General features: G+C 43.0%; 2 protein-coding genes across 13 annotated transcripts in view; one reads left to right on the forward strand and one right to left on the reverse strand.

Moving 5' to 3' along the window:
• SP110 (SP110 nuclear body protein) overlaps positions 1-13,374 on the reverse strand; it is a 38,601-nt gene extending 25,227 nt beyond the window's left edge. For 9 of the 10 annotated variants that reach the window (XR_006725223.2, XM_045517443.2, XM_045517440.2 and 6 more), the window contains exons 1-8: positions 13,217-13,374; positions 11,904-12,051; positions 10,160-10,328; positions 9,089-9,355; positions 6,354-6,431; positions 4,519-4,587; positions 2,403-2,552; positions 91-177 (exon numbers count right to left, since the gene is read on the reverse strand). Coding sequence is in view for 9 of the 10 variants with exons in the window: in XM_045517443.2 (XP_045373399.2) it covers positions 91-177; positions 2,403-2,552; positions 4,519-4,587; positions 6,354-6,431; positions 9,089-9,355; positions 10,160-10,328; positions 11,904-12,051; positions 13,217-13,236 (988 nt within the window). In the remaining variant the exon portion in view is untranslated. Of the gene's footprint in view, positions 1-90; positions 178-2,402; positions 2,553-4,518; positions 4,588-6,353; positions 6,432-9,088; positions 9,438-10,159; positions 10,329-11,903; positions 12,052-13,216 lie in introns of those variants that run through there. The other variant, XM_045517444.2, reaches the window with a different exon arrangement.
• Positions 13,375-17,138: 3,764 nt separating this feature from the next.
• SP140 (SP140 nuclear body protein) overlaps positions 17,139-27,430 on the forward strand; it is a 48,170-nt gene continuing 37,878 nt past the window's right edge. The window contains exons 1-3 of one of the 3 annotated variants that reach the window (XM_074364461.1): positions 17,139-17,539; positions 24,731-24,908; positions 25,844-26,012. In XM_074364461.1, coding sequence (XP_074220562.1) covers positions 17,472-17,539; positions 24,731-24,908; positions 25,844-26,012 — 415 coding nt within the window. In that variant the 5' untranslated portion in view covers positions 17,139-17,471. The remainder of the gene's footprint in view (positions 17,540-24,730; positions 24,909-25,843; positions 26,013-27,430) is intronic. The other 2 variants (XM_074364460.1, XM_010956033.3) reach the window with 2 other exon arrangements.

The raw sequence follows: 27,430 nt of genomic DNA on the forward strand, positions 1-27,430 counted from the left end.
TGAAAAAAATGGCTGAGAAACTGACTCACTGTAAAAGAGCTCTAAATTTGGGCTCCTGATGACTGCACTCTGAGACTCGAAATCTCTCACCTTTACTGCGCATGATTCTTGGTGATCCGCTGGGTGGTTCCTGGGGTCTCTTTCCTTCATCTATTTCTGAAATGTCATCACTGATCTCTGAAAAAAAAACCAAACATCCAAATCAAATTTCAGTAAATGTCCTCTGGCAAGTCCATGGAGAATCTCCCAGAGACCCAGAGACAACCAGGCACACTGTGGAACTAAAGACTGGAGGTTCCAGGTCTTGCCTGAGCCCCCATGACGCCCTCCTGGGAATGCTTCTACAGCTGGGTCAGTCTGCCACTCAGGAGAGGGGCAGGCCAAGGCTGGTCTGCAGTGGTTCCTCTACTAACAAACATGTCCACTGGGGGACAGTCATTTGAGCCCCTGGACCAGAGGGGAATCAATGAACTTTTCCTAGTCTGTTGCAATAAAATGTCTTACACTAGACAAAGTGAAGTTGTGAATCCCTGGAGAGTCCTGGAAATCTTTTCAGGAGATCTTAAAGGTCAAAACTGTTTTCACAACAGGACATTCTTTGTCTTTTTGCCTTTGTTGACCTCTGCACAGATGGAGCAAGAGCCATGGCAGGTAAAAATTCTCGTGCCTTAGTACAAATCAAAGCAGCGTCCTCAAACCTTAGGAGCAGGCATTGCACTCTTCACCACCACTTATTCAGTGTGAAAAAAAAAAGCCAGTTTCATTTAAGAATGCTCTTGATGGAACAGTTAAAACTATTAATTTTTATTAAATTTCTACCCCTGAGGACACATCTTTTTAATAGTCTATGTGAAAAACTGGGGAGCACATATAAAGCTGTTTGCTGCATCTCGAAGTAACATAGTTGTTGCAAGAAGAATACTTGTATGATTGAATTGTAAGCTCACTGTAAAATTCAGTGACCTGGTATTTCCCAAATGTTTGTGATATTAAAAAATCTGGCATGAGTAGAAGACCTGTTCAGATGTAAGCTAGTGTAAGACATCTTATTGCAACAGAGTAGGAAAAGTTCATTGATACGGTTTCAGACTCTACAATTAACTTTTAAGGAGTGAAGATTACTGCTGCATCCTGCCTGCTGTCTGCCGTCCACGGTGGGGTGTCATTCCAGGATTCTTTTGCTTCAGACATGTAATATCTCCCATCCATTACACTATTGTTGTCTCAGGAGAAAAAAAAAAAAGGAATCTACCCCTTGTTGAGTTTTGGTGTAGTATCAAAAGTGAATATCCACAGATATTTCAAAAGACTGCTAAAATACTTCACCCATTCCAGCTACAGATGTGGGTGAGGCTGGATTTCCTTCTTATGCTTCAACCAGAGCAACGTATCACAATTGATTGAGCACAGCAGTAGATATAAGAATCCAGCTGTCCTTGATGGTGGGGGTACAGGTAGGGAATAAGTGAAAGGGTTTAAGAGGTACAAACATCCAGTTATAAAATAAATAAGCCACAGGGATATAATATACAGCAGAAGAAATATGGTTAGCATATTCTCCCATAATTGTATGGGGACAGATTGTAACTAGACTCATCATGGTGATAATTTCATAACATATGCAAATGTCGAATCACTATGTAGTAATCTGAAATTAACATAATATTGTGCATCAACAATATTTAAACTAAAAAAGAAGAAATTTAAAGTAGCTTTAAAAATAGAAAGCAATTGTTAACTGGATACAAATTGATGTTATTAAAAATGTTCCCTCTCAGCTTTCAATATAAAACAATACTAATATATACAAAAATATTAAGGAAGCCCATTGAAAAGATAGTTAATAAATGTTTTTTAAAAAATACAGCTGTCTTTGATTAAGCTAGACATTAAAGAGAGTTACAAAAATGTAAAATGATGCCACCTACTCAACTGACTTTTTAATTTGGGAAATATATTTATTTTTCATAAAGATATATTATTTATGATAGTAGGTAATTGGCTATTGTTATCTTTAAATGAATCAATACATAAGTATCTTAAACCTATCAGTTTTAATTTCTAATAAAGTACATATAGGTGGATGTAAACAACATAAACCAATGCTCTTTGAGGTCTTCAATAATTTTTAGTACTGTAAAGGAGTCTTGAGGCAAAAATGTTTGAGTGCTGCTGACCTCGTCCACAGCTGAGGTCAGCTATACCCTGTGAACACAGCTGTTTCTGCACAAAAACCCCTCATACGCAACAGATCCTTGCTTCTTCTTTCCTGTCACACCTCACTGTCTTTCTCTGCACCTCTTGTACCATTGACATTACATCTCTACCTAATGCTGTGTGGGCTGCAGGAGAGACCCTCCCACACTGAGCATTCAAATGGCAGATTCTGTCATGAGCCTTACCCTCTGGTTTTGGTGTCTGGGCACATTTGGTCCTTGCCTCCTGGACCCTTGTCATGACCTTGGAGTTCCTGGTTGAGTCGACCTTCCTTTGAGTTGCCTGATCCATCTCTGGGAGCCTCTCTTGAAGTCCATGTCCAGGTGAGGCTGCTCCTGGGACAAACAGCGATTTGTGAAGAGTTTTCACTGGGGTCCCAGTGGCTTTCCTCCTCCCCTTACTAGTGACCTTTTTTCTAATGCCCCCAGTCTCCACACTTTGAGATCTCTGATCCCCTCTGCCTCACATTTCTCCTGTTATTTCTCTGTAATTATGTTTTTTTTTCTGTGTGCACCTGTCTTCCCTCCCTCCTCCGAACTCTGTTAAAACCAACCACACAAATTTGGGGGGACTCCCAGAGCAGTGAGGCTAATTTCCTAACTCATAGCTTGTGACCCTTGATGCCACATCCAAGTAAACATGGCCAGATGGTCTGTTTCAGCAGGGGAGGAGTCTTATAAAGCACGTTTCCAGGTTCCCTAGGGCCTGTGTGGCACGGGAGACAGGAGAGATCCAAGGGTCCCGGGTGCCTCGAGTGGGGAAAGTGCAAGGGATCAAAAAGTCGAGAAGCCAGGGCCCTGCAGGGAAGGGTAAGGCTGAGACACAGAGGATTTCCAACGCCAAGAGGTGAGGAAAGGCGGGGACGATTAGCATTAGGGTTCTCTCCTCCCAAGGATATGGATACCTTTATTTTGCAAATGAATTTTATATTTATAAATATTTATATTATTAATATTATATATATACATATTATAAATATGTGATTTATATCTTTGGGCTATATTTTGTAATGAGTCCCAAACTGGCATACTGTGGGAAAATTAAGTTTCCTTGAGTTCTCAGCTCTTCCGTACAAAGCCCTACCCTCCTGAGACATGGACATGTATACAGTGTAAGGATCGGGACTGCTTGCTTTCACCCCCTCCAGAAACAGTTAACTTTTCATGTACCATGAAAACTCGATCTGCACCTGGTTAATTGCTTTCTAAAAAGGTCATAGAATTTCTCATCTTCTGACATGGCCAAATGGTTACAGCCAGCGATGGTTCCCAGAGTACCAGGAATACTGGAACTCTCTCTCCCTAGGTATTTCTGTTTCAAAAAGGATGAAGCCCAGAACTTGGGAACTTCTTGAGTAAAAGCTGGAGGTGCCTGGGGTTTCTCTGCCTCTTGGAAAGAAGCATTTACATTTTCTGAAATTGGGGTGAGGACTCAGGATCTTTTCAATCTCATCTCAAAGCAGCAACAACAAAACAATTTTTTTCTCTCCTTTCAGGAGGGGAGGAGGATGTTGCCCTTGTCCTGTGGATAAACAGAAAATTCATCATTCTTTCTCTCTTATCTATGGGATATAACCTGCCAGTCACACAGGAAGAATCCACCAGCTCTCTTCTCATGCCTCTGGGTCTGTGTGTGTGGGATAAATGCTGTACTGTTGAGCTGGTTGTGAATATTAATAAAGAATTCTTTCCCCTGACCCAGGTGCCTTTCTGTTTCTGTAGTATTCATATTTATATATATAAAGAACTTCATTCCACAAGGGGTGGAGGTAATATCTCAGAGCCTCACAGCTCTTGACAAAGCACATACCTGATACGAGTGCACAGATGGTTAGCACAAATCTTGAGATGAACAGGTCAAAAAGTGAATTATAAAAATTTCCCTCCAATACATTTGCATACTCTCACATTAATGGGACCACCATCTACCCAGCTATTTAAGCCAGAAGTTGAAGAGCGAGCTTTGATTTCTCTCTCTCATTCTCAGCTTCTAATTCATTCACTGTCTTGTCAATTCTGCCTCCAAACTGATCTTGAATAGGCCGCCTTCTCTCCACCTCCCCTGCCAGATCTGAATCCAGGCTACTATTTACCCTCATGGCATCTGTCCCCCAAATGGTTGCCTTACTTCCACTCTTTTCTATTTCCAATTCATTCTTCACATAGAACAAACATTGGAGATGTCACTTCACTGATTAGAGGTCCATCTTCAATGGCTCCCTGCTGCATTTAGAATAAAATTCTACTTCCCACACCTTGGCTTACAAGCATGCGCTGTCTTTAGCCTCCGGTCTCCTCTTACCTCTTGGGACACTTTTTTTCTGGCGTCTCCTTTTTGGAGTTGACCAGATATTTCTCTTTCTTTTCTTTCCTAAAAAAGAATGGATACAGATCATCTTTTATACCTACAAACATAGGCCTACCAACCTTATATATCAACAATTTTAAGCTTTTACTCTTGGTCTTCAAAACCACAGTGGCTAAGAGGTCATTGGCGACCTTAGGTGATGCTGAAATCCTAAAGTGGCAGAGGAGAGAGTGGCGTGAAGAAATGGAGACAACAGGTTTAGGTAACTCATTTCTGGAAGTTTGGTTGTGAAGTGGAGGGGAGAGCTATGAAGTGAGATGAGAATCAAGAGAAAGTTCCTCTTCTGAGCTGTGGTAGGCTTGGGCACTGGCTGAATGCAGATCTTTGAGAGAGGGAGATGCTGAATTCTCGGGAGAGAAGGCATCATGGATGTTGTCAGGAGAGGTGGAAGGATTTCCGTGGCGAGAAAGAGGAAGGGGACAGATGCAGTTGGGGTTTGCAGGATGGAAGTAGGAAGTGAAGGATGTTTTTCTATGAAATAGAAGGTCATCTGTTGAGCATAAAAGAGGTGGTGAAGCACCAGAGGTTTGAAAAAAAATTGCTCAAGGTTTTAAAGGATCATCACAGGAAGCGGAATTGTCATGCAGTGTTGAGGTCATTTGTGATGCCACCACGAAGACACAGTGGATGTACTCTGTGCAGCTATATGCATCTCCCCAGCAGTGCCTGATTTCAGACGCAATGTGCAGTAAGCAGTTAACAGTTTTCTCCAAGACCTGCCAAAGAGTTCTAGGAAAAGACACAGAGGCAAGGCAGGTCATGATGTCGGCAGTGACTGAAATGATGGATGTTGGACTCTGACCTGGTAAGAAAGATTGAGAAGAAAGGCAGGTGGTGGATTGGAAAAAGGAAAGACCAGTGGACTGGTCATTGAAGTGAGACTGAAGGACAGCTGCAAATAAGGCAGAAATCAGGGAGGGATACTTCTGGATTCATTTTTATAGACTGGGCTGAGGAGGAGAGATCAGAAGTTGAGTGATAGCTGTAGAAGGAGCAAACTTCAAGCATTAAGTGTCAAGAAAAGGAAATCTTAACTACTGGGAAGTTGACCCAGTTTTAAATGATGAGAAGGCCTGTGGTTTGCCTTTGGGTTCAGGAGGCTAAGAATGGGTGGAAAGGAGTAGATAAAGGGTTTGAGAGGTCAAAAGATTGGATGGGCCTGTTAGCCACGTGTACCTTGAAGGTGTCCAAGATGATGACAGGGCTTGGAGTGACAGGAAAACTGTAAGTCAGCCTTGAGGTCTGCCAGCGGGTGACGGGCAAGTCAGTGGGTGATAGTGATGAATTGAGAGTGAGCATTTCACTTGAATGGTTAAGCCTCAAACGAGAGGATGGTGAGCAAAGACCCGGGTGGGGCAGTGGCGAGCAATGGATGGACATCGAACCTGCCTTCTGCCATGAGGTGAGTGGTAGCAGAGAACAGGTAGCCTTGCCTTAAGAGGAAGAAGATCCTCCCAAGGAACCAACTTTCAGTTAGAGAGGAAGGTACAACTAACCCTCCAAGAAGTTGTATGTATATGAGACCTTGATGCTTTCAGAACAGGCAATTCCAATGGGGGCACATTTCAGTGGCTCTAAATGCCTTCTCGTTTCCCTGTAATTTTCATGAAGGCCTTCAAGGAAGACGCAGTGCACAGGAATTGCAGAAATAAACTATATTGAGCATTACGACTGTAATCACGTAATGGGTGCTTATGATAAGATCAGAAAACCAGAAAGCAGCTCCAAATTCACCCTCCTGACATCTGCAGGAGGGAAGCAACCCTTACCTTGCTTGTTGGAAGGTGTCCCGGCTGCCTCTTGGAGCTCCTTTGGTTCACTCGGTTCAGAAGAATCATCTCTTGCCACTGACAAAAGAAACAGAATTCATTTCAGGCTCAGAATGGGCTGGAGAGAAAGTTTAGAGGGAGACCAGTGGGCGGACCAGAAGGGTGGAGAGCGTGTGTAGCACAGGTTCGGGATCTGCCAGCCCGCAGGGTTTCCTGGCTCTGCCTTGGTTTGATCAACTTGTGGTTATTGCTACCTGTATGACTGTCACAGTGAACCGGGGAACAGTTGCCCCACAGAGGAGGGCTCAGTTTGAGCCTTTTAGAGAGGTTGCCCTTACTTAATGGCAGAGAAGCGCAAGGGCTCTCAGCTGCCCGGGGTGAGTGGTGACCTTGAATTTTGGTGGCCACAATGAGGGTGAATGTGTTTGCCATACAAAAAGTCTATGCTACTGTTTAGATGTCTGTGAATGGAGATGTTAAAACTGCTGTATCTGTGATTACTTCATCTTGAGAAGTTGTAAAGGAGGTTAAGTGCCTTATGTATTTCTGAGTACAAGGACTGACGAAGGAAGCAGGAGCTAGCCTGAACTTGCCAGCATTTGTCAACAGCAAGAATACACAAAGTTCTGCTAGTCTTTGCTGTACTGAGAAAGACTGAAGGGTTTGAAGCCATAACAAATAAAGGCCCATCTCACAAAAGGCAGTCACCTTCTTGGGTACACATGCTGGGTGATCCATCCTGAGTTCCAGCTAACTGAGGCCGCTGCCAAGCAGTCATTAGACCTTTTAAGTCATTTGTTGCCTTTCAAGTCACTTAAATTCTATCTACCCTTAAAAATCCAAACGATATAGAATGATGAGGGATGACCGTGGAAATTCCCCACAGTCAGGGTGGGGGCTGGGAAACAGGGCCGTCACGTCTCGGGTACTGATTCAGTGTTAAGCATGCAGAGTTTCTGTTTGCTTTGATGGAGCAGTTTTGAGCGTTACCTTACTGAAGCGGCCTCAGGGAGTGGCCTGCCCCGACTCAGACCCTGGACCTTTCCCACCCCCGGTTCCTGCCACAACCCCTCCTGGCTGATGGACGTTCTCCCTTTGCAGACCCCTTAGTGGTGTTTGGAGTCCAGGTGTGGAGGGTACTAGTGGGGCTCCTGTTTCTGGCCCTCGGTGCCCCCTCCCAGTCCACCCTTCCCAGACCCATCTCCCTCGCCCTCCCCAGGGACTCTGTCTCCCTTCAGGAGTTTGGGTCTGTCCAAGCTCCCGAGGGCGGGGTGAGTTGAGGGAACCTGGGCCAAGACAGTGATGGAGAGCGAAAAGGAGGGCCCTGTCCCTGGAAGATCTGAATGGCTTCTCTACCTGGTAGATGCGAAAGCTAAGGTGAGCCTAACTCATCCAAGATTATCTGGCACGAGGTCTGAGGGGGTGCGGGGCATCTCTTGAGTGTCTTCTTTGTCTTTTATTTGGGAGATCAGGATGTCAGTGGACACTGAACAGAAGAAGAAGAGGAATTTCAGATACTAAGACCCACAAGCAGGGACCAGAGGTAGGAGGAGAAAGAAGAATCTATTCCAGCCGGTAAAATTGATGGGCCAACCGAACACCAAGGCCCCAAGGCGGGGTAGAGGAGGGGAGTGAACAGTCATTTCATTGCTAATTTAATAACGGTACTTATTTCTTCTGAAAATCTAGAAGATGGAGTCTTCCATGGTCATCGGCTTCGTGGTTATGTCAACTTAACTTGGATGGTATTTTTAAATGAGTGGAGAAAACATTTGGACCCAAGAGGGCCCTTTATTCTCAGTACTGGAGAATTAGATCAGAGTCCATGATACCACTTTTTACAGCGGCCAATAATTTCTCAGCTGCACTTAATACAATTGAAGTGGTTTATATGGATGGTTAGGGGAGATGAATGACACAATTTTAGAAGCTAAATTAGATTCGGTAGACCTTTCAACATTTTATCATCTTTTCTAATAATTTCAAAAATGTTACTTGTAGACTCTAAACTGTATAAACATGAATATGGTTGAAACTGAGAGTTTCCTGTAATCAGTCGGGTTGAGGATGTGTGTGTTGCACCAGTTACTTGTCAAGTCAGAACCGTGTGTTTTGAGTGTTGGTTTGACTGGGCTGCTGGACATCACAGCATCAAACTGGCTGAGACGGCATCCCCGACAAGAGGTCCTGAGCCAAGTCGGTGCATTGGTCCCCCCACTGTTTCCTTATCTTTGTCACACCCGGTTCTTTTTCCTGGGGCTCCTGCCACAGCCCTCTCGGTTTGCAGGTGTGTGTTCTCCCTTCACAGCCACCTTGAGCTGGACAAGTCAGCCCTGAGCAGCATTACCCTGCATGGGGCCAAGGGAGTGCGGGCAGCTTTTGTGAATTTTCATCTCTTACTAGGGATGTTAAGTTCTCATTGGTCATTGAAGAGAAGAAGCAAAAAATCACAGGTTTCAGGGACAGAGTGTCAGGGAGGAGAGTAAATGGTAAAAGCGCCAGGAGCAGGCAGAGTACCAAGGGCCAGGGAGAAGGCTGGGCTGTTCTAAGGGTGGGAAGCAGGTGTTCTGGGCACTAGGCCCATGGCAGCACCCACAATCCTGCTTGGAAAGGGCTGTGGATGGTAGTGGGTGCACAGGAAGGGGCATAACAACCAAAAGATGGGAGGTTCCAGACACAGCCACCAGCGCCCCAGGCTGGGCATGCACAGGTGTTGGACAGGGTCTGTTTCTCACCTGGAGTGAGTCTGCCTTCCTTGATGACTCCAGCGAGAGACACAGGAAGGCCAGCAGGGCTGGGCGGCTCGTCCAGGGTCTCAGCACTGTGCTGGGCAGGTGCCGTGGGCTCACTGACGCTGGGTGCACAGGGTGGGCAGCTCGGTGCGGGGTGTTGGCAGGCGGGCAGTGGCAGCAGGGTCTGCAGGGAGCACCTTCCTGATGGGTTGGCTGGTGCTTCGAGGGGAATCTCCCTGATTCTGCTCCACCCTCCATGGGAAGTGACAACTGGGGTTGACGAAGGAGCACGCATCAGTACCCTGGAGCCTCGGAATGTTCTGGGGAAGGGGATTTCTTTAAACTTGCTGTTCTATAGGACGGAGGCATGGAGTTATTCACCCCCTCACAGGTGCCTAGAACTGATTCATCATCACTGTTGTCCACTTGCGGCCCCTATTGATTTTCTTTATTTGATTTGGGCATTTGGTGCTGTAACCACTGCTTCTAACTGTGAGATGACACCGAAGCGGTTTCACTCATGAAGTTGGGTTTGACTCTGTACCCGAGGATTTAATTTTTTAAAAAATTTTTTTTTTTTTTGGTGGGGGGTGGTGATTAGGTTTATTTATTTATTCTTGGAGGAGGTACTGGGGATTGAACCAAGAACCTTATGCATGCTGAGCATGTGCTCTACCACTTGAGCTATACCCTCCCCACAAAAGATACTTATTGTTATCCACTCCTGTCCACTTCTCTTCCTCTCTGGCAATCCTAGTCATTCCGCCAGACTGGGTGTCTGTCACTTTATGCATTTCCCTAGAAACTGTCTGGTAGGCTAAATTGTACAGTTTCCCCAAATTCATGGAACAAGTAGACAGAAACGTTTGTGTACTCTACAAATTCATCTTATAGAATCGGGGCCAAGAGACTACTTTTCCTGCCACACCCGTAAGAGAGTAGGGTCCATCCTTTCCAAACAGAAAGTGGGCAGTTAAAGTGCATATTCCACAAGGCATAAAACCAACCCAAACTTCTAGCATAGCAACTTCTCTTGTGCTTCTATAGCCCCAAAGATTTCAAGAAGTCTCATACCTCTTTCAAAGCTCTGAAGTGTCATCATCAGGTTGGGGTATTCACGCAGGTTAATTTGGCTGAACAGCAGCTCCAGAAATGACAGATTAAAGGTGGTCTGCAGTTTGGTTAGAATGTTGTACACTACTCTGGATACAGGGACCAGATTTCTACAGGCTTCCAGAGATTCCTTAATCAATGAAATGAAAGATTATTATAAATGACTATAAAATGGAATGGAGGTTTATTATACATTCCTGGTTTTCTAAACTGCAAGAAAGCGATTTTGTGCTCTTAAAGAATTTAGTGCAACATGTATAGTCAAATTCTCTAACCCAGAGAAATCTCAGTTCCATATGTTTGCTTTTGAAGCTTTACATATATTTGAATGGTTAGTCACAGGAATAAGTAATTTAGCCTTCTTGAAAACAAGTCCTTTTGTCAACCTTATTTTAGGTACATTTGAGGGAAGAGAGAAATTTTAAGGAAGGAAAGTGGAGTCAAAGGCTGCAACTGTGTAATTAATTCACTAAGGCTCTGGGCAGAGCTCTTCAACAATGGGCTTAACAGTGACAGTTTGGTGGGCTGCTTGTTAGCCTCTGCTCTCACTTTCCCTCTCTCTTGGACTTGAACTGGCCTAAATGGGAAATCATCCAGAGAAATCCTCTTGATGAGAGGATGGCTAAAAGGAGAAACATGGCAGGAGAGAAGTGACTGCAGAATACTTACTGGTCACCTACCAGGCTCAGCAACTAGCAGTAGGTAAGCCCAACATGGCAAAGGTGGGTGGAGGAGATGGGCGTCCAATAATAATCACAAATTAAGTAAATACCCAACTACTATTGATAGAAGTGTTGCGAAGGGAAAGCATGGGCTGTTATGAGGAAGAATGATGAGGGAGTCTTAATTAGATGAGTGGGCCAAGGACCCTACTTCTCTGAGGAGTGGCAGCTGGGTTATGATCTGAAAAGGGATTGGATCCAGCCAGGCCAGGACTGGGGGAGATTGTTCTACTACTGCTAGTGTTTTTCTGGGCTTGGGGTTTAGGAAATGCTTTAAGAAACCAAAATTATATGAAAAGGGTGCCATTTTTGTCACATAGCCAATCTCCCACTGCCCGCCTTGCTTTACATCAGAATGGACTGTGGGTGACAAGCTCTTAGGAATTGGGATGGTGCCCTTGGTGGGTTGAATGGTACTCCCTCCTCCCAAAGATATGTCCACTTGAAATCTGTGAATGTGACCTTATTTGGAAAAAGGGTCTTTGCAGACATATTTAAGTTAAAGATTTTGAGATGAGATCATCTAGGATTATGGTGGGCCCTAAGTCACAAGGACAGTGTCTTTGTAAGAAGAGAGAAAGGTAAAAGACATAAAAAAGAGAAGGCAACATAGAGATGGATGGAGACAGCAGGTGAAGTGATGTTTCTATAAGCCAAGATCACTGCGGACTGCTGGCACCAGCAGGAGACAGAGGAAAGTCGGGGAATGCATTGTCCCTCAGAGTCTCAAGGGGGAATCAACCCTGCCAACACCTTGATTTTGGACTTCTGGCCTCCAGAACTGTGAGAGAATCCATTTCTTTGTCTTAAGCCATTTTGTTTGAGGTCACTTACCTTGGACGACTTCTTTCCCTGATAATGAACATGTTAGGTTGGGCCTTCCAAATTCTAGAAGCCGTGAGGAGTTGTGGTTTGAGACCTCAATAATTGGACATTCTTGGTGGGGGCTGGACTGCCATGGCAAAGCGGTCAACGTGACTCACCCTGTACAGTTTCTCGGTGATGAACAAGTTGTCTCGGAGGCCTTCGAGGAAGGGAAATGGCTTGTTTATGGCATAAGCGATCTCCAGTTTCTGACATATGAAGTGTTGGAGAAGAGCCTCTTCTAAGGCCCTGGTCATGGTGAATCTCCTGTGGAAGGGGCACAAAAAGAAAACAGAAGCAAAGATTTTGAGGAGTTTGGGGAGCCACTCTCTGCATTGCATACACATCTAGAGACAGGCATTCTGGTCCCAAAGGCATCCTTTGGTCAACTGCAAAGCCATGCCTGCTGACAAGACTCACGGGTATAGGAAGTAGTGACGGCACCTAGCAACAATAGAGGCTAAAACTGACTGACAATATGACGCTGAAATCCCGAAGGGGCTACTGGTGAACCTACGGAAGTTATTAAATAGAGCTACTATTTCCTAGGGGCTTTCTGTCTGCCAGTCTTTGTTCCAAGGGTTTCACAGACCAGCACAGAGCCAGAAAAAGTCAGAATGATCACATGCTAAGAAGAGGAAGGGGTCCTGGATGACTAACTATACTACAACATTCAGAACAGAACATTCGCCATGTTCCTCATTCTTCATCTGTTATGCTTGCTGAGGTTGAACACAAAGCCCAGGGAGGTGAAGTAACTAGCCCAGGGTATTCGATGGCAAAGTAGAGCTCATCTGAGCAAAGACAGACACCTAGTAAGAAAAAAAAGCAAAAGACATAAACAGGCAATTAAGTCAAATGCACATATTCTGGAGGTTAACTTAGTCATCAGTTTCAAATGCCCTAAAAAATGTATTCCTTTGAGACCCACGTTCCAATTCTGGGAAATTATTTCATGAAAATAATCCTGACTGTGCTTAAAGAAAAAAATATTAAAAAGTTACTACACTAGAGAGAAAATTAAATAGAGGAAATAAAATTTCCTTATTTTCTCTTTTCTGTTAGCTTCCCAACTACCTTTAGCCTCTTGTACAAAGAATAATGAATGAGTTGCCCATTCAGGGCAGAGTGCAAGATCACGCGGCAAGGACAGGAGGGTACAAAGCAAATCTCGAGTTGCATCGACAATAACAGGCTGGAATTCAGGGGAAGAAGAGTTGAGCTGTGTGTTTGTTTCCCTTCTTCAGCCGTCTTCTTTTTAACATTCTCTTTTTAAATCCCACGTACCCTCTCTACCTCTTTGGAAAACATTATTTTACAAAGAGAGAGCCTCACAGTTTCAACCTGAGTTCCACCGTGCGGCTGCTGCCAGGGCATTAACCAGTAAAGTCAGTCGCCAAAACTAAATCAAGCAGCCGAGACGAAAACCCACCTGGAAGCCGAGATTGCCATGTTCGCCTGCCGCTTTCCAGGCCCAGGGGCTGGCTCGGTCCTGGAAAACTGGGAGAAGGGCAGGCAGAGACTGGTGGGTGAAACAGGAAGTCCGCGCTGTGCCTCGCAGGGCAGGGAGAGGGCCAGGCTTTGAGAAAAGGAAAGTGAAAGTACTTGGAGCAGATCGTGCAGAGCCGAAGGCAGAGTTGCCGCGCCTGCAGCCTCCCTCCACCTTCGGACGCTTGTGAGGCCCCAGGGCTTTGGGGGTTGGGGAGGGGTTGCTGCTCATCCGGATCAGCCTGGGGAGGTGGATTCAGAGGGGAGGAGGCACAGGGGTCTAGCCCCAGGGTCCACGGGAGCTGGGAATCCACCGTCTGTTCGCATGCTTACCCACCTCTATTTCTCTATCACTTCTCCTATACTTTTTGGGGTGATGAAAATGCTGTTATCCTGATTGTGGTAATGGTGATGATTACACAGCTGAATAAATTTACTAGAAATCGTCAAACTTAAAAAACAAACAAAAGGGAGGTAAAGTGACTCCGAAATGCCTATCCTTTGTCAGGATAAAATGATTACTAAGAAAACTGAAATGAAAGGAAACCTGAATGTAAACTGAAATCAGGCACTGGTAGGCAGGCCTCCAGGCAGGAAGGTGTTTCAGAGCCAGGCTGGCAGCCGGAAGCCGGGAGTGTGTGGAAGTCAGATAGAGGGCAGCATCTGGGCCAGGAGAAGACTCCAGAACAGCCACTCCAGGGGCTACATCCTGTTAAAGATTTCTAATGTCTCTCTCTACATCCTGTTAAAGATTTCTAATATGCACTGTCATGCAGAGTCTGTGAGAAACCCTTTACTGTAGAAATCTGTTTAGGTTTATTTAAATCAAGATTCTCAAGTGTATTTGATCCGTAGATCCCGCCTACCAGGACACCAGTAAACCTCTCAGGGAAAAAGATGGAACACACAGTTTTAGGGTCTAAGAAGTCTTGAAACCAAGGCTAACCTACATGGGCAAGAGCTCAGTTTTGTTGAAGTATAAAATGCATTCACTTTAAGTGTGCATTTTGATGAGTTTATACAAATGTAATTATAACCACAATTAAGATACGAACCATTTCCATCACCCCAGAAACTTCCTTTGTGCTCTTTGCAGTCTCCACCCCAACTCCAGCATGGGGCAACCACTCATCTACGTTTTCTATGATTACAGATTTGTTATCTTGGGTTAAAATTTTACGTAATTGGAAACACACAGTATGCGCTTTTTGGTAGATGGCTTCTTTTGCTCATCATAATGATTCAGAGATTTACCCTTGTTGTTGAGGGCCAGTAATTAATTCTTCTTTAGCAGGCATGCTGGCCACCTCTTGCCCATCCTGTCTGCTCACCATGAGATCACCAATGTAACTGACCATGTAGTGGTCTATGGGACATCCAGGTGGTCCAGATCTCTTTGGATTATATGATGATGAAGGGCGAGATGAGTTAGTGGAGTCTGGCAAGTTATTAGCAAATTAACTTATAACATGAGGTTGTGATCAGGACTCTCCAACTAACACCTCTATTCCAAGCATCAGCTTTTAGCACACTTAGCAAAATGGAGAGAAATTTTTCAGGTGGAAAGAAAGCACTGACTTGCTTTCAGAGATGATCAACTCTTTGGCCTGAATCTGGGTGGGAGAACGGAGCAAGGAGGCAGATCAGAATCTTCTTATGCTCCAGGTCATAGGGAGGAAAAAGAAGACAGCTCTACCCCTCCATTAGAGGCCAGGGGCCATCTGATGGCCCTCAGTGGGCTTGGTGCAGCCATTCCTAACTTACTCTCGAGAGACTGGTTCTCTAATGAACATAGAGGGAAAAAGTGGGAAACAGAAGCTAAAGTTCTTATTGTTATCTGGGGTAATGCAGCGTATTGCAAAGTAACATTTTCTTATAAATCCGACAGGAATACCCCTTAAGTCCTATTCTTACCACCAGTCAGCTGAGGAACACAAAAGACCTTGTGCTTATAAGCAAAAAAGCTGGCACCTTTATGTCAGAGAGAAGAGAGAGAGGGGATGCCAGAGCGGGCTGGTCTAGTCTGTGCCAGGCCTTCTCTGGGCCACTGTGCCCAGGACAGTGATGTCCAACGGAGGTGCAGCTTACTAGCCTCTTTGCCTCACAAAGCGAGGGGAGCGAGAACGCGGCAGGCAGTCCATGAGGGTGGTGTGCAGCACCTGGTAGGCACACAGACCCTGCCCACTGAAGAAGATGTCCTCACCAGTGTCCTGGAATCCGGAGTCTGTCCCAGCCAGACTGGTGTTCATTTCTTTGGGGGAAAGAAAGAGCAGATGCGGGCAGAGGGGTAGAAATCTTTTGCCCTCTATACTTGGCAAACATTTATGCAAATTTCCTAGCACGTCTATAATGAGCCAGAAGAAGCGGGATTCATTGGAACATACTTTGGGAACATACTGCTTTGAGGCTTCCTAGTCCTCACCTGCTTTGGCCCAATGCTCTGACCGAGACCCTGGACTCTACAGATACCCTGGCTCCCATTCACCTCTGTCTTTGACCCATTGTGCTGCCTGGATTTCTAGTTCTCTTGCTTTGTTTATTTATTTTATCTGTGTTTTGCTCCCATTTCTTCATCTTTCAACTTTATGCTGAAATAGTGTGTTTTTCTAAGTTACTTCAAATCCTTTACATAATGAGTGCCAGGTACAAGTGAAAAAATCGTGCACAAACATACATGTAACACACTTGTTACCTAGCATCACATTGTCCTGTAAGGTGTAGGCGGTCTCAGCTTCAAACCCTTTCCCCGTCCTCTCAGAAGCCTGTCACTTTCTTTGAGATTGCAGTGACTATTTGAAGCTCAGTTTTTCCCTAAGCACTTCCGGCTGCCTTTGTAAAGTGCCCACGTTATTCAAGAAAACTTAGAATTGCACATCAGGCTTCTCTGCCCAAATTTAGTTACTTCCTTCTGGTTGCAGGAGTAGGGAGGGTTCTTTCTGGCCTCTGGCTGCTTCCCAGATATTTGAAGAATATTTTCTCTCTCCAGTTCCGTGTCTGAACACTGGGTCTAAATTGTCCCGCCCATGGGCCTAAGGGAAGATCTCAAAAGTCTGGCTTTCCCTGTTTCCTTCTCACAGCCACCTTGGCAAGGGGCAGGGGGAAACATGCAATTTTCTTCCTCCCCGTCAACACTAAGGCACTTCGCCTCAGAACCAGTTTGAGTTCAAGAGACTTTCCTGCCCTCTCTCCCTCGCTGGAATGCCTTCTGTCCTTTTTTCCTACAAGGGGTCTGCTCTTTTCCTTGAATGCAGGGGCCGGCCCTGCTCCTCCTTCCCGGGCTGGGACGAGGGGTGGGGGGTTGGGGGGGGCGGAGGGAGGACTCTAGCCACCTCACACTGTTCTGCAACTTCACTTTCCGTTTACCCTTTAGATGCCACATCTGAGGGACTGAAAGGCAGACTTTCTTGTTAGAGATCCGAGAAAGGACAGAGGCAGTGAAGACCTAATCAAATGTGACCTTTGGCCAGTTCCATGGCCTGAGAAGATGACAAGTGGAGGCAGCTACCTCAACTGCAGGTTAGTCCAAGCATCTTGTCCGGGTCCTGTGTGTCCCCTAGGGCTGGCATCTACAGTCATTGTTTCTGTCTACCCAGCTTCATTCTACTGGTACACAACAGCATGAGATTACAAATAAATAAATAATGGGGAAATCAGATTTCTAAAAATTGTAGTGGATTACCCTTTGGGGAAATTTCAGGACATGACTCACATCACCGCCTTACTCACTCATACCTCTCACAACTCTGGGCTGGCACTGTTGGAATTCCCCGGTCCCTCTGACACTTGCTGCAAGGTTGGGTGATTTGTCATGCCCTCTGAGCTCTCTCATTTTCCCCATCCCTACCCCAAAAGACAGCTCTGTCCAGAAAAGGTCCCTTTAGAAAAACTAATATCCAAACTGAATGCCCAACTGTTGTCAAACTTTTTCTAGTTTCTGGGTAGTTGGGGACCAGTTTTGTCAAAGCCCACATCCGGGAGGCCCTGAGCCTGAGCGTCACCTTGGGGCCTCTGAACACTTGATAGGAGGAACTGAAAGTAAATGGGGCTATTTCTGGCGCTGGGCAGGCCCTAGGAAGGCAGTAGCATTGCTACCCACTGCGGCGCCATCTGACTGGTCCTCAGTGCCCAGGACCTTTTCTCCTGAAGGCTGAGGGTGCATCCCGCCTGCCCTCCTCCAACTGCTCCTGAGAGACAGGAAGATGAGCCAGAGAAGCTTGAAGCCCAGCCAGCCCTTGGCCTCCAGGCAGGCAAAGAACGGCACTGAGAGGTGAGGGTTGGGTAGTGCCTATGCCCCAGGGTGAGTTAGGAGGGGTTGCTTCTGCTTCTATTTTCTGGAAAAGATTGTACTTGAAATGGTTTGGTAGACTTCACTGGAGATTCCATCTAGGCCTGTGCGTTCTTTTTAGGAGGGCTATGAGTTATTGATTCAACTTCTTTAATTGATATAGGCCTAATTCAGATGATCTATCTCCCTGGATGAGTTTGGGCAGTGTGTCTTTTAAGGAATTTGTCCGTTCTGTCTTTTATCAAATTTGTAGGTATATTTGTAGGTATTAATTCTTTACTATTATTTTAATGTCCGTGGGATTAATAGAGATGTTCCCTCTTTTGTTTTTGATGTTGGTAATTTCTGTCTTCTCTCTTTTTTCTTTGTTAGCCTGGCCAGAGTTCTATCAACTGCATTTATATTTTCCCCCCAAAATCAGCTTTTGGTTGATTTCTTTTTCTTCTTCTCCTTCTTCTCCTTCTCCTTCTTCTTCCTCTTTTTTTTTTTTTTTAATGTTTTCCTGTTTTCAGTTTCATTGTTTTCTTCTCTACCTTTCATGATTTTCTTCTGCTTGCATTAGGCTTCAATTTCTCTTTTTACTCTGGTTTCCTCAGATGGAGGCTTAGATTATTGATTTAGATCTTTCTTCTTTTCTAATATATGCATTTTAAGGCTGCACATTTCTCTCTAAGCACTGATTTTGCTACATCTCAAAAGTTAAAAACTTTTTAAAGTTTAGTTTTATTTTTTGTTGAAGTATAGTTGATTTACAATGTTGTGTTAGTTTTAGGTGTATAGCAAAATGATTCAGTTATACATAAATATGTATATACATATTTTAAGATTCTTTTCCATTATAGATTATTACCAGAAATTGAATATAGTTCCTTGTGCTACACAGTAGGTCCTTGCTGTTTATCTATTTTATGTGTAGTACTGTGCATATATTAATCCCAAACTCCTAATTTATCCATCCCCTCAACTCTCTTTGGTAACCATAGTTTGTTTTCTCTGTCCATGAGTCTATTTCTGTCTTGTAAATAAGTTCATTTGTATAAATTTTTTTAAGATTCCACCTATAAGTGATATTTAACTTTCTCTGTCTGATTTACATCATTTAGTATGATAATTTCTAGGGTCATCTATGCCGCTGCAAATGGCATCATTTCATTCTTTTTTTACGGCTGAGTAGTATTCCAGCATTCTGAAATATTATATTTGTTGTTTTTTTCTCCTTATATCTTTTTCTCTTTGTATTTTAATTTGAGTAGTTTCTATTGACATATCTTCAACTCACTGATTCTTTCCTCGACCATGAGCTCATCAAAGGCATTTTTCATTTCTGTTGTAGTGTTTTTGATTTCTAGCATTTCCTTTTCCACTGTTTCTTCGAGTTTCCACCTTTTTGCTTACTTAGTCATCTGTTCTTGCATGTTGTCTACTTTTTCCATTAGAGCCCTTAATATATTAATTAGTCATAGTTATTCTAAATTCCTGTCTGATAGTTCAAACACCTGTCATATTTGAGTCTGGTTTTGATGGTTACTTTGCCTCTTAAGACTGTTTTTGTCTTTTGGCATGCTTCATAATTTTTTTGAAAGGCAGATGTGATGTATCAGGTAATAGAAACTGAGGCAAATAAACATTTACTGTGAGGTTTTATGTTAATCTGTCTAAGAGATGAGCCATGCTGAATTTTTTTCTAGCTTTAAGTGACAGAGGCTTCAAAATCCTCTAATGTCCCTTTTTTTGTCTCCCCTATTTTCTTTGGATTGCTCCAAGAATTCCTTACACAGAGCCTTGCGGCTCTTTCCGTTGTAATCCTCAGTTATTACGTTAGAGCTCTGTTGATGTAGTGGCAAGGTATTGCGGAGGGAAATTCTTTTTTGTTTAATTGAGTTATAGTCAGTGTACAATGTTGTGTCAATTTCCAGTGTAGAGCAGATTTTTCACTCATACATGAACGTGCATATATTCATTGTCGCATTTTTTCACCATGAGCTACCACAAGCTCTTGCACATATTTCCCTGTGCTGTACAGTATAATCTTGTTTATCTATTCTACATATGCCTGTCAGTAACTACAAATTTCAAACTCCCAGTCTGTCCCTTCCCACTCCCCTCCCCCTTGGCAACCACAAGTTTGTATTCTATGTCTGTGAGTCTGTTTCTGTTTTGTATTTATGGTTTTTTTAATTTGTTTTTAGATTCCACATATGAGCAATCTCATATGGTATTTTTCTTTCTCTTTCTGGCTTACTTCACTTAGAATGATATTCTCCAGGGACATCCATGTTGCTGCAAATGGCATTATGTTGTCATTTTTATGGCTAAATAGTACTCCATTGTATAAATATATCACATTTTCTTTATCCAGTCATCTGCTGATGGACATTTAGGCTGTTTCCATGTCTTGGCTATTGTAAATAGTGCTGCTATGAACATTGGGGTGCAGGTGTCATCCTGAAGTAGGGTTCCTTCTGGATATATGCCCAGGAGTGAGATTACTGGGTCATATGGTAAGTCTATTCCTAGTCTTTTGAGGAATCTCCATACTGTTTTCCACAGTGGCTGCACCAAACTGCATTCCCACCAGCAGTGTGGGAGGGTTTCCTTTTCTCCACAGCCTCTCCAGCAATTTGTTATTTGTGGACTTTTGAATAATGGCCATTCTGACTGGTGTGAGGTGACACCTCATCATAGTTTTGATTTGCATTTCTCTGATAATTAGTGATATTGAGCATTTTTTCATGTGCCTATTGACCATTTGTATTTCTTCCTTGGAGAATTGCTTGTTTAGATCTTCTGCACATTTTTGGATTGGGTTGTTTGTTTTCTTCTTATTAAGTCATATAAATTGCTTATATATTTTGGAGATCAAACCTTTGTCAGTTTCATCTTTTGCAAATATTTTCTCCCATTCCATAGGTTGTCATTTTGTTTTGCTTATGGTTTCCTTTGCTATGCAGTAGCTTGTAAGTTTAATTAGGTCCCATTTGTTTATTCTTGCATTTATTTCTATTGCTTGGGTAGACTGCCCACCCTAGGAGAACATTTCTGAGATATATGTGAGATAATGTTTTGCCTATGTTTTCTTCTAGGAGGTTTATTGTATCTTGTCTTGTGTTTAAGTCTTTGATCCATTTTGAGTTTATTTCTGTGTATAGTATAAGGGAGTGTTCTAGCTTCACTGATTTTCATGCTGTTGTCCAGTTTTCCCAACACCATTTGCTGAAGGGACTGTGTTTATTCCATTGTATATTCTTGCCTCCTTTGTTGAAGATTAATTGACTGAAAGTTTGTGGGTTCATTTCTGGGCTCTCTATTCTGTTCCATTGGTCCATATGTCTGTTTTTGGACCAATACTATGCTGTTTTGATCACTGTAGCTCTGTAGTATTGTCTGAAGTCTGGGAGAGTTATTCCTCCAGCCTCTTTCTTTTTCTTCAACAATGCTTTGGCAATTCTAGGTCTTTTGTGGTTCCATATAAATTTTGTTATGATTTGTTCTAGTTCTGTGAAATATGTCCTGGGTAATTTGATAGGGATTGCATTAAATCTGTAGATTGCCTTGGGCAGTATGACCATTTTAACAATACTGATTCTTCCAATCCAGGAGCATGGGATATCTTTCCATTTTTAAAGTCTTCTTTAATTTCTTTAATCAGTGTTTTATAGTTCTCCATATATAAGTCTTTCACCTCCTTGGTTAGATTTATTCCTAGGTATTTTATTACTTTGGGTGCTATTTTAAAGGAAATTGTTTCTTTACTTTCTTTTCCTGTTGATTCATCATTAGTGTAAAGAAATGCAACTGATTTTTGTACATTAATCTTTTAACCTGCTACCTTGCTGAATTCTTCAATTAGTTCTAGTAGTTTTTGCTACCCTTTTAGGGTTTTCTATATATAGTATCATGTCATCAGCATATAGTAACACTCTTACTTCTTCTTTTCCAATTTGGATCCCTTTTATTTCTCTCTCTTGCTTGATTGCTGTAACTAGGACTTCCAAGACTATGTTGAATAGGAGTGGTGATAGTGGGCAGCCTTGTCTTGTCCCAGATTTCAGGGGGAAGTTTTTGAGTTTTTCACCATTGAGTACTATGCTGGCTGTAGGTTTGTCATATATAGGTTTTATTATGTTGAGATATGTTCCCTCTATACCCACTTTGGTGAGAGTTTTTATCGTAAATGGGTGTTGAATTTTATCAATTGCTTTTCCTGCATCTATTGAGATGATCATGTGGTTTTTGTCCTTTCTCTTGTTGATATGATGTATTTCATTGGTTGATTTGCATATGTTAAACCACCCTTGTGTCCCTGGGATGAACCCCACTTGATCATGATGTATAATCTTTTTTATGTGCTGTTGGATTCTATTTGATAATATTTTGGTAAGGATTTTTGCATCTATGTTCATCAGTGATGTTGGTCTGTATTCTCTTTTTTGGTAGTGTCTTTGCCTGGTTTTGGTATCAGGGTGATGGTGGCTTCATAGAATGAGTTTGGGAGTATTGGGAGGGAAATTATTCTTTAATCTTACTATTAAATCTCAATCTTGCAGTGGAATTGTCCCTGGACTATAACTTTTAGAATGGTTTCTTAGCTGTTTCCTATTCCTTCACCCCATTAAATGAGACAAAAGGCTAGAAGGAGGTGGCTATTGGTCATTGCCCTTCCCTTAGGTCAAATAAGGCTTGGGCAAAGTGTTTTCCTTTAAAGAGTAGGCCTTTGTTATGGAGAATGTTCTGGGTTGTTTAAGAAAGTTTTCTTTTCCCCTCTCTCTCTGCCATACGCAGAGGATTTTTCTTGGCTCTTCAGCATGATACCTGGTGGGGTTCCTGGAGGTAAAACCCACACAGGGTTGGGGCCATACTAAGACTGTGGTCCCCAGCAGTTTCTCATTCTTGTGTAAATCCACACTCAGCTTCCAGCAATTCGTCAAACCTACCTTTCAAGTGTTCCCGTGGTCTTCAGCTTCAGTGGCTTCTCTTCCAAGCAGCTGATCTCATCTGTGATTGTCTGGATTTCTCTGTCAATCCAGATTTGGGGGTGACAGTTTGTCCTGTGCCTCAATTTTCCTATAGGCACATGAAATTCATTGATTTGCAGTCTGTTCAGCTTTTTTCTTTTCTAAGCATAGGAGTGATGACTTCCATGGTCTTTACATTGTTAGAGCTGAAACCAAAAGTGAACTTTAAAAATCACTACAAGTTTAGTTTTTTTCTTAAAACAAAATTTTTGTTTTAAAATTTTGATTTTAGTGTAATAGTATCTTATAGCCACAACATGTAACCTGTTCAATTTCTCTTTATTATTATTATTTATTTAGATTAATTCAGGGACAGATCTTGATATGTTCTCATATATTTTAAGATTGAGTTATTAATAAATATATTTTGTAATTTAAAAACCTTATATCCCAGATTTTTTAAAATATACTTGAGTAGTTAAAAATTGAAAGTGAAATTTTTTTTAAATTGAAGTACAGTCAATTACAATGTATCTGTCTCTGGTGTGCAGCACAATGTCCCAGTCATGCATATACATACATATATTTGTTTTCGTATTTTTTCCATTAAAGGTTATTGCAGGATATTGAACATAGTTCCTTGTGCCATACAAAGGAAACTTTTTTTAAAAAATCTATTTTTATATATAGTGGCTAACATTTGTAAATCTCAAACTCCCAAATTTATCCTCTTTCACCCCCTTTCCCCGGTAACCACAAGATTGTTTACTAAGTCTGCGAGTCTGTTTCTGTTTTGTGGATGAGTTCATAGTGTCCTCTTTTTTTCTTTTTCTTTTGTTTTTAGGTTCCGCATATGAGTGATATCGTATGGTATTTTTCTTTCTCTTTCTGGCTTAATGAGCGTGAAATATTTTTTAACGACCATGAAAGATTTGTCTATTAGCTGTCTCAAGTTTTATTTTTAAAATACAGATATTGTGAATTTTGCTTTCTATCCTGTTTGCATTTATCTAATGTCACTTGCCCATTTTTTTTACTTTTAACATTTTTTTTCCATAATTCTTATTTTTTAAATTGAACTATAGTCTCTTTACAATGTTGTGTTAATTTCTGGTGTACAGCATACTGATTCAGTTACACACATATGTATATTCCTTTTCATATTCTTTTTCATTATAGGATATTACAAGATATTGAATATAGATCTTTGTGCTATACAATAAGACCTTGTTGTTTATCTATTTTATATATAGTGTTTAGTATCTGCAAATCCCAAACTCCCAATTTACCCCTCAACCCCACTCCCTTTGCCCCCGATAACCACAAGTCTATTTTCTATGTCTGTGAGTCTATTTCTGTTTTGTAAATAAGCTTATTTGTGTCATTTTTTAAAAGATTCCACATATAAATGATATCATATGGTGCTGCGTCCAGCTCAGCTCGGGACCGTGTCTAAGGACAGGCGATGCATGACTTAAGAAACAAAGAGACAAAGTAAAGAGCAAAGACGGGACCAGGGGACTCAAGATCTCATGGATTTAGAGTGCCAAAAGCCTGGTCGACATCGTATTTATTAGGAGTCTGCAGCTCAGAAAAAAATGCAGTCAAAGAGGTGGAGCTTTAGATATTCCATGCGATAAGCACTAAGTTCTGCTTGCTGATTAGCTGATTAAATTCAAAAGCAGTCAGTTGGAAAATATCTTCTTACTCAGGGAGCCTGGATTTTTTTGTTTTCTTCAGGCTTTCAGCTGATTGGATGAGGCGCACTCACATTATGGAGGGCATATTGCTTACTCAAAGTTCACCAATTTAAAATAAAATGTAAATTTTATCCCCAAACACACCGCAGAATGACACATAAAATTAACCACCACAGTATCATATCAATTTCTGTAAAGGCTTTACCATTTTAAAATTCAGTGTTTCCCCTAGAAGGTTTAGGTGAAAGTCTCTTTACAGTAGTTTTGATTAACACAGGGTAAACTTTTTCACTTCTGTGTGCAAGTTCATAGAACTTCCTAAAGCTCAGTGTTTTCTTCTATTGCCCTCTTGATTAGTCTTTAAGTAAATACATTCCATCTACTCTGGTCTTCCACAGGAACACTATTTTACACGTGCTGGCTCTTCATGGGGCATCTTTCATGTCTCAAATCTTCCAGCCACCATGGGCCCCTTGGACGCTTACTGTCTATTTTCATATTGTGTCTTTGTTTCTCAGAATGTTCACAGTGGACCAGAACCTGGAGGACCAGAACTCAGAGGAGCAGTTTTTCTATGAGCTCTTGTTCAGGCTCTTCAGAGAAAACAAGGTGGAGATTGCAAGTGCAATAACAAAGCCGTTTCCTTTCCTCATGGGCCTCCGAGACCGGGGCTTCATCCCTGAGCAGATGTACGAAGTAAGTGAGGAGAATTCTCTCTTGATAATCAGCCCCACTCTATATTCTGCCAAACTTCAGGATGCAGTGAATAGACTAAAGGGCCACTGTAAACTAGGAGGTGACAGGAGAGGCGGCATCACAGACAACTTTCCCTCTTCTGTAGTAGACGGCGGGGGCCGGGGTAGGGGGGGGTATGGCAGTGGAGATGTGGCAACACTGGAAATGGGACTGAGCCCTGGGTATGGAGCCTCTTAGGTACATCTATACGATATGATCACAATAACAAAATTAAAGCAAATAAGTGAGCTAGGCAACCTTTCATTCACAAAGCCCTCTTGTTTTGCACACTGGAACCTGAGGTTACTGAACTCACAGGGAGGCTGTGTCAGGTTAGGATAAATTTGGAAGCAGATACTTACTGCTCTCTCTCTAAATCATTTCTTGCTCTTGAGGCATTTCGGGAGCCCTTAGAATGCAGGTAAAGTTTAGCAGTGGGTCTTCTTGAGGATGCTGAGGACAAGTCTTTTTGTCCTTGTGAATTTTCTTTGGGCCACATTCACAGCAGGGGAGAGTGGTTGCCTGGTTTCCTGGAGCCTTTCAGCCTAGGTCAATCTTGAGGGGAGAGCAGTGGTTATTGTCCAGTCAACAAAATGACCCTTCAATGCCAGTCAGGGCCACTCCTGACGCATCCTGGCCAGGCTCTTAAAGCCCTCACAAAACATTCAACTTCGAGCTTACTTTTATTCTTCAAAATTACTCTCCTAAGTGGACATCAGTATCAGAGAGACAGGTTCACACGATAAGATTCTATTTTGACAATGGAGGTTATTTAAGAAGTCATCCAAATACGTGTAACATTCTAATATGTCACAAGAGAACAGTAAGTCTACAACTAGAGACTCCTGTAACCCATGCATTCAAAGCTACATAATTCTCCATTCAATATTTTTAAGAATTTTCAAGAAGCTTGTAGAAATCTAATCCCGGTGGAGAGAGTGGTGTATGATGTTCTCAGCGAACTGGAGAAGAAATTTGACAAGACGGTTCTGGACGCACTATTCAGCAGGGTTAACCTGAAGGCCTACCCTGAGTTACTTCCGACTTACAGAAGCTTCCAAAATGGTAATTATAGCTTCCAACAACTTTTGCGAAGTTCAAGTCCACTTCATTCACTGATTCATTCATTCACTCTTAGTTAACATTTGACAGCTATTTTACTGAGTGATTACTATGTGGCAGGCAGAGAGAGAAAGTACAATGGCAAAGAAACCATGCGTGACCTGTGTCCTCATGGAGCTTACACGTAGTGGGGGTGACAGATGTTAACCAGATGATTGCTCAGCCAGGACCTGAATTTGGTGCTGAGAAACTTAGGATCTGAGCCTCGACTTTCAGGGAGGAATTATGCTCTTTTGTAGGAAAGCATGAAGCCCTCTCTGCTACTTGCAGACAAGTTCAAAGGTGAAGAGATTTTCTTTGTATTAAAAAAATTTTCATTCAGCGCAGTCCTGTGCCAAAGAGTGCAAAAGTCACAAGAGAAGGCCAGCAGGTACCCATGCATGGGGGAGGGAGAAGCATGTGAAAGCTACAAAGTGGGAAAGGAGCAGTGGGCCTGCAGAGTCATGTGGCCGAGACACGGAGCATAGGCTGTTTGGAAGCTCTTTCTGGAAAGGGGAGTTGGAGGGGATTTTTGAGGGTCTGACACCCTGTACCAAGGAATCTGAAGTTTATTATTTGGGAGATAAAGAAGTAATAGAAGATTTTTAAGCAGCAAGGAAGTAAAAGAAGTCAGCATAAAGAATGGGATGTGTTTACTTGTGAAAACCGTATCTTGTAAAATACGAGCTATCTCATTTCCACAATGAGATATATCTCAGTCAGAAAAAGGAATAAAGGAGATTGAATGCCTAGCCACAAATTTCAGGTCAATATCATATTTGTAACCAGAATTTCCTCAGGCTGTAGGTAGAAAGGGAATGGCAGTTACTTTAACTGCTCACATCTCAGGGGATCTGATCCTCTCCCTGTTCTGAAGCAATCCCCCTCCTGGACCTCAGCACCCACGTCACACGTGTTAGTTAGCTTCCAGGGCTTCTCGTGCTGGGGTGACCCACACATGAGGCTCGCCGCTGCCCGCGGGCTGCACTGCCCACTGCCTGACCCAGTGCAGCTGCCCACCTGCCCCCCAGGGGAGGTTGCTGCCGGGGCTTCCCAGACCCTGCCGTCCACGGGAGCTTAGAGTGGGGGTCCAAAGCCAAGAAGCTGGTGGGAGAGTGGTGCACAGATGCAGAGAAGCCCCCCACCCCATCACTGAAATGCCTGCTCTTGGGGCCTCCTTATGGTCTCTAAACCTCTCACCCACACAGCATTTACCCCCATGTCCTCCTCCAAAGTTGGCCTAGGCATGAAGTCACTATGTCCTGGGGATAGAAAAGCGTCTCCCTACTGCCCGATCCCCTGGTGGGGATTGCCCCCAGGAGGTGTGCTTCTGCTGTCTGTCCTTCTTGGTCAGCTTCTTTCTCTATTTCTTGGGTGACTTT

The sequence above is a fragment of the Camelus bactrianus genome, chromosome 5, assembly GCF_048773025.1.
Source record: "Camelus bactrianus isolate YW-2024 breed Bactrian camel chromosome 5, ASM4877302v1, whole genome shotgun sequence".
NCBI lineage: Eukaryota > Metazoa > Chordata > Mammalia > Artiodactyla > Camelidae > Camelus > Camelus bactrianus.